We start from the raw sequence: 7,219 nt of genomic DNA on the forward strand, positions 1-7,219 counted from the left end.
GAAAACAACAATTTAAAGTGATTCTTCCATCGGCCCAGTATTCATATTTATAGCACAGCTTGCTAAATTTGTAAGATAATATTTAAAAAAAATGTATGAATATAAAAAAAAAATCATTATTATTTTAATATATTATGGAATTTTAGTTGGCTAATTATCCGTGTATATAAATATGCAGTCTTGAGGTAATCAATTTAAGGATTAACATGAAGAAGAAGATAAATTATGTACCAAATTGTTCTCGTTAAATTTCCTCTGTTATTTGTGGGAAACTGCTCTGCAATAGAGGCCCATTTGTTAGTCTTGTTTGAAACATGGGCCGTGTTTATTAGTTAGTTTCAACGATGGCATGAATGAAGGCCCGCCTTTTTCTTTTTAAAAATAAAAAATTAATTATAGGTATTTGCTAATTTATACTCACTAATTTTTAGAAATAATATTTATTAAGTTACTCCTTGGATATATTTTTAAGAAAATTGAATTTATAACTTATTAAAATACTCATTCTAAAAAACAAACAAGTATGCATTAACAAACCCTAAAAGTATTTGCTATTGTATGTCACGTTATTTTTCTAGAATAAATATTTTAATAAAAAAATTATAACTTACTAAAATACTTTTTTAAAAATATAATTAAATATCAAATAACATAGAAATATCCACACTTCATTTTTCTCTAGACATTTACTTGGATTAAGTAAAGATTAAACTCAAATTCTAAAATGATATCAAAATTTATCATTGTTCTTGGGCATATGAGATCATATGCTATAGATCATTATCAAATCACACTAGATATCTAATCCTACAAACTTCACACTAGATGTCTAATTCTACAAGCTTCATGTGCCCAATATCCATTTTTTTGTGTGAGGAAATATGTTAAGAAATTTTACATCAACTAATAATACAATGAAATTGAAATATACAAGTGAAAACAATTCTTACCTGTTATAAAAGAGAAGTATTTGTTACCTTTCTAAGGTTGAGTCAAGCCAAACTCAAATTCTAACAAAATATATATGTGAAATAGCATGAAGCATGCATAGTTTTCCTAAACAAATACAGTCAGTGTCTGAATTATAAAATAACAAGGTAATGGAGCTTTATCCTTAATATATGTGGGCCCATGATTCTTTACCCTTCTGATGAATACATTTCCTCCCCTATCCTTCCTAAGCTGTGGCTGTGCACACCTTGCGGATAAGCCTTGGGCTTGAGCCATGTTTCCTAGGCTTTTAAACAATCAACATATTATTTTCTTTTCATTTTATTCATTTATTCTTCTAGTCCCCCTAACCTGCTTCATAGAATATCACACCAAAAAACTAACTCCAGGCCTTGTCCCCTAAACTTAACAAACCACCGAGAATGATTCTATTCCTTTTTCCTTAGAACTCATTAGAGACAAACCATTTTCGTCACCACTTTGTTGTGCGCTGTCATTGAAAGATTGAAGCTTGTTGTGCAAAAGGGTATGTCTGTGATAGGGGCGTATTCACATTTTCTCTACGGAGAGGTTTATCAGAAGGATCAACAGTGCCCACAGTACTTGGTGAGTGGGAGGGGATATTTGTTTTCTCACAAGAGTAGTTGTGGGAGCATATGGGTTGGAAGCAGAAAGAGTGAAGGTAAAATTAAAAGGAGGAATTTGCGTGTGGAAGCTATGTGGCCTGATTTGTCAAGACCGAATGAGTTAGAGATGGAAGAGATTAGTGATTCTGAGCAGCTTGATCAAATTCTTGTTCATGCCCAACAGAACTCACAGCCTATCCTCATTGATTGGTTTGTACTTCTCTCTCTCTCTCTCCAATCGTGCAGCATTTTTTCTTTGGGTCTTATTAGTCAGTGTTGAGCATTGGTTTGGGACATTAGATATTGGTTAATTGACAAAAAATATTTTATGTAAAAATGAAAGTATAAAAAAAAGTCATATAGAACAAATTTTAACATCTCAATATTTTTTTATTTTTTTTTTAGATTGTTAATCAATTTCTGAAGAACACTAGTTACCTTTTATAATTACTTTAATTAAATAATAATATAAAAAATTACACTCTGCATGCATTCTTGTTGAATTCAATTTTAGATTTGTTTAATTTTCATCGTACCATTTTGCACTTAATTTCACCTAGCATTATGTGCATATTAACTCTAATTAGTAATTCTAAAGTTAAAATATGAGGTGATGTACCATTTTCATTTTTCTTTTCTTTGATCTTATTCCTGGCTGGCTGGCTCTAAATATTAGACACTGGATATTTTAAAGATATCATTGGTGCTGGGATGGCACATTTTGGGAACTCGACTATCTTAATGTCTTGGGCGAGCCTCTTGGCACAAGGCCAAGGATGTGTTTGCCAATTAAATACATGTTGTCTATTTTTTTATTATAAAATAGTGTATATAATTAATTCAAATGAATAAAGTAGAAAATGTAAATAATTCAGATTTTATAAAGTAAAAATATTTAATTTTAAAATATAAGTAGTTGACATTTGAGGGAAAAAAATAAAAAGAAATAGATTTTAAAGTAAAATTCATGTTTAAAAGTAATTGTTTTAACAAAGCAGATTTTTGGGAGGGAAAAAACCAAATTTCAACTTAAAAGAAAACTTGAAAATAACTAATAAGTTTTTTTTTTTAAACAATGGTAAAATAATACATTTTAAAAAACAGAATATAATAGGAGAGGTAATCACTATTATGAATAAGAACTTTCTTTTATTATAGATTGTAGAGAGTGATAAATAATTAAGTTGAAGGTTGAACAATAACTAACTATTTAGTTTGTAAGTGTTTGTTTGGGACCAAATTGGTGGTTTACTTTAGTTTTTACTTGTCACAAATTAAAGAATAAACACAACTTTTAGCTTCTAAAACGTAATACCAATTTATCTATAAGAAAAACGTAATACCAATTTTGATCCTACTAATAAAATCAACACCAATTTTGTAATTCAATCATATAAAGTAATATCAAAATGCTTTGAAGAACTAGAATTATAACACTTTTACCTTTACAAGACTACAATAAGATTATTTTAAATTTTAATTAGAGTGCTATGGAATTTTGCGGGTAGACTTGCTCATTCGATTACTTTGTTTTATTTTTTGTAAATGCAGGATGGCTACTTGGTGCCGGAAATGCATCTATTTGAAGCCCAAGTTGGAAAAATTAGCCCCTGAATATCACAACAAGTAAACTAGTCATACTCATTGTGTCTTCTTCAATTAGATAGCTCTTAAGATTTTAATTTATTTAAACAGATATTCTTTCAAAACTAATTTAAACTAAAGTCAATTCTGCCTTGCTACATATTTAAAGATGTGCTTCAAGCCTTCAACTATAAGATTAACCAGTACTGTGAATATGAAATACAATGCCTCTGTTAATCCTAAACAAACTAATGTTACTAATTTATTTGTTTTTCTTAATTTGGCACTGTTTCAGAGCCAAATTTTATTTCGTGGATGTGAATAAAGTACCTCAGACTCTAGTCAAGCGTGGCAACATATCTGTAAGTATGAATTTTCATTCTTAATTATTTCTGGTAACTATGTGTTTATGTTACATAATTTCGTGTGCTCTTTTTGACTGTTATTTATTTTGTTGTTCTTCATTCCAGAAAATGCCAACAATTCAGGTGTGTCTCCCATTAAACTACCTTTTTCTATACAATAACATCAAAAGGAAATAATTCTTGCCGTTACAAAGTTTGGTTGATATCTTAGTATGGGAAAATAAAACCAAAATGTGAATTCTTTACAGCTGTGGAAAGATGGAGAGATGAAAGCAGAAGTCATTGGAGGCCATAAGGCCTGGCTAGTTATGGAAGAAGTCAGAGAAATGATCCAAAAGTATTTATGATCCAAAAGTATTTTTTTTTTCTTCAACTTTTTCATATTGGCGACCGCATTTAGCTGTGTATCATATATATGGAACTGTGTACAATAGCTGAAAGAAATTTAAGTGGAAAAGGAAGATGCTCACTGTTTCTCCCTCCCTCTCAACCATTAGAGGAACAAGATTTTCATACCAGATAACAATTGTTTTCGCTCAATCACACAAAGAGATTATTACAGTTGGAGTTTGGAGGATAGCACACTAACAACTGCATCACACAAGACACAAGAACTTGATTTTATGATAATTTTTAACCATTAATTTCTTAATAATAGCTGTCATTCACTTTAAAAGAATTGAAGGTGCTACAGGTCACAAACTATATCTTCATGAGATGTGTGATAACATTGTCCTAAAGAATTTATCAGTAATCTCTCAGAATACAACAGAAATCTCTCACTCAAGTTGAGACTCGCTGAGGTAAAAAATTCAAACCCCAGTAACAAAGAAAGAAAACGTGAAATAAGAAAGAGAATATTATTGTGATGTATTTTAGACAATGTTTGAAGTGCGGTGTATCTATTGTGAGAAGGGCACCGAAAAGAAAAATGAAATCAAAGAATTAAATCGACATTAAAAAAAAGTAATATAATCCGAAATTAATGCAGTAATTAATTTGGTAATAAAATCACATATTAAAACGGTAAGAGAATCTCATGATTTATGCACTGATGCCAAATCGATTTATATCTCATTAGGGTAAGCTATTTTCTCAAAAGGAATTTATTTAACCAAAAGCATAAAACTTTGCATAGCACATATCACAATTGTATACAAACACGAGTCAAAATTATTCCAAACAATGTGGAATTTAGTATTTTGTGATATATTTTAAACTACAACATAATTTTTTTTTATGATTCTCAAAAGGAACTGCAACCTCAAAAGAAGTAAAGATAAACCAAAGGGAGCTGAATAAGCTTTTGGATGAAAAATCACGTGTAGAGCGTTAGTGGGTATATCTACAAGCCTCATGTATGTATATATGTTATTTTAGTATAATAAAGAAAGTAACGAATATTCTATCAACAACTTCGCTTTTGCCGAGTGCTTAAGGTGTGTGTCTGTTAGATACATGGGGTTACTCCACGAGAGTTCGAATCTCTGAGGCAACGTGCATGTTTTTTTGCTATACATTTTTTGGCTTTCGTTGTAGTGCGTCAAGTTACCTTTGCATTTCTCATTAACGAATATCTTCTTTTTTTTTATGATTGGGGAAATAGAAAAACACAGCAAAAGAAAATTGTTATGCATTAGATTGATGTACGCATTTATTTTTACCTTAAAAAGAAGATAACCTTACCAAAAAGATGTGCGCATTTTCATGCAGTCAAGAAATAACTTGTCCAAATCGAATTTTGAAATTCTCATGTAAAAAGAAATACAATTTTACCACAACCAAATACCGAAAGGTTATACGTACATACATAGTTTGTGAGGAGTTTCAATTATAAAAAAATCTTAGGTTGGTAATATAGTGTTGACTGATTTGAGTATTCGTTTTCAACGAGGTATAAATTAATTATATTAAGCTGACAGATTCATTTGATAAATTAGTTTTTAACCATCAAATATAATTATATGTTTTCAAATTAATCTGTGTCGCTGTGTTTTGTCAAATAGGCACTGAGATTATTTGAATCTTCAGAAACTGCATAGCTTCGTATTGACAAACAGAACAAGCGAAATAAACAGAATCGACACAACAAACCGAAAGTAAGATAGAAAAAGTAGCCAATAGTTTGATATTGAAACAAGCTGAGGCAGACACTAGCAGTCATAACGCATCGAAACCTAAAACTAATTGTACCTAAGACTAGACCATAAGATTTAAATGCTTTGCTTCGCAGATGCTACAACACCGTGAAGCACAGACATTCCAACTACAACATTGACATAAAAGGGCCACCACATTTTATCACCAGGCAAAAAGCCACAATCCACAATGTCTGCTTCTGCTACATTAGTACCGTACTAATATACTATCGACAACAATACATTTTTAAGCGTTCAATTAAGGGTGAATAAACGGATCCAAGTTCATGGAATGGCTCACGGGACTCGAGGTTCACGCGGGTAACAGACCAATTTTTTTAAACAGAATCATTTGTTATTGGAGATGTTTAAATTTCATATTTTAAATTTATTACTTAAATTTTCTTTTGTTAAAACATTATTTATTTTATTGATATAATTGACTAATTGTTAAAGATTTTATTTATATTTATATTAAACTTAATTTGATTGTGTTGTATTTTTATTAAAATTAAAATTCTTTTAAAATTAGGCCCGCAGACCGACCCATTTGATCCGCGGGACGGGAACAGACCAATTTATTTGGTCATAAAAATGCGAGATGGACTGACCCAATCCGCTGCCAATGGAAACTTATGCAGACAAACCTTACGCAGAACAGACCAGTCCACTTACACACCCTCCTGTCAATTACTAAGTGTTTGAATTAGTAATGAATTGAACTCCCCATATTTTTTAAATGCAACAAATAGTTGCTTTAGTAATGAACTCACCATGATTTTCTACCATCAAACCACATGCACTGATGAATGATCCTGATTAACAGGGTGTTTGGTCTTTTTGTATAAATTACGTCCGTTTCTATTTATTTTCACATTAAGAACGTTAAAGCTACTCTGAGTAGCTTCAAAAAGACATGGGTCAAATGGTTTCTAACGAAACACCAGATACTCACTAAGAAATACTCGCAGAATGCTTCCAACCTACTTATATAAAGTTGGAGCTTGAGAGTCCCTAGAAAGTTCTAAAACTCAGTGCAAATCCAAATGCCACAGAACTCACATTGGCTTAACAAGCTCCCCATTTTTAGAAGTGAAGCCAATGCCTCAACTTGGGAACAAATGCCAACAAGAAAACAGAGCAACCATCATATTGAAACGAAATCATAGCTCTAAAGAATCAAATCTCCTTGATCAACGAAGTATCACGGCTATCTATCTGCCAATAATCCGCCGAAAAAGGCACTGAATCCTATTCTTAAAATGACCCAGACAATCATTTTCAGCAGAGTTAAAACAATTGTACTTCATATTCCAAGTTCAAGGTAGGTAGCAAAGTCACAAACAGGTTAGCAATCCCTTTGTCTCATACCAGGACAATATATAAATTAAAAACATGTAGCCGGGAAATTTTGCTATCCAATTTTAATTTTCAGGGTAATATGCAGATTTGAAGCAAGGTGACTTTCCAAGATTCAACTTATTCATCATTGTATGTCAACCGCCATTAATCACAAACAACGTTCACACCAAGCATGCCAAATAACAACACAGAT

General features: G+C 31.3%; 1 protein-coding gene across 1 annotated transcript; it reads left to right on the forward strand.

The window, feature by feature from the left end:
* The first annotated feature begins 1,214 nt into the window (after nt 1-1,214).
* On the forward strand, nt 1,215-4,085 carry LOC114400142 (thioredoxin-like 3-1, chloroplastic). Its single transcript, XM_028362440.1, has 5 exons — nt 1,215-1,787; nt 3,129-3,203; nt 3,457-3,523; nt 3,632-3,649; nt 3,775-4,085. Exons 1-5 carry the CDS (start codon nt 1,480-1,482, stop codon nt 3,871-3,873), a joined length of 567 nt encoding a protein of 188 aa, XP_028218241.1. The 5' UTR covers nt 1,215-1,479; the 3' UTR covers nt 3,874-4,085.
* Nucleotides 4,086-7,219: the final 3,134 nt, after the last annotated feature.

This window comes from Glycine soja, chromosome 19 (assembly GCF_004193775.1).
Source record: "Glycine soja cultivar W05 chromosome 19, ASM419377v2, whole genome shotgun sequence".
Lineage (NCBI taxonomy): Eukaryota > Viridiplantae > Streptophyta > Magnoliopsida > Fabales > Fabaceae > Glycine > Glycine soja.

Coding starts and splice junctions, on each gene's coding strand:
- LOC114400142 (XM_028362440.1), top strand. CDS start 1,480: ATGTCTGTGATAGGGGCGTATTCACATTTTCTCTACGGAGAGGTTTAT. Junction 1,788..3,128: donor CAGCCTATCCTCATTGATTG/GTTTGTACTTCT, acceptor TTGTAAATGCAG/GATGGCTACTTGGTGCCGGA. Junction 3,204..3,456: donor GCCCCTGAATATCACAACAA/GTAAACTAGTCA, acceptor GCACTGTTTCAG/AGCCAAATTTTATTTCGTGG.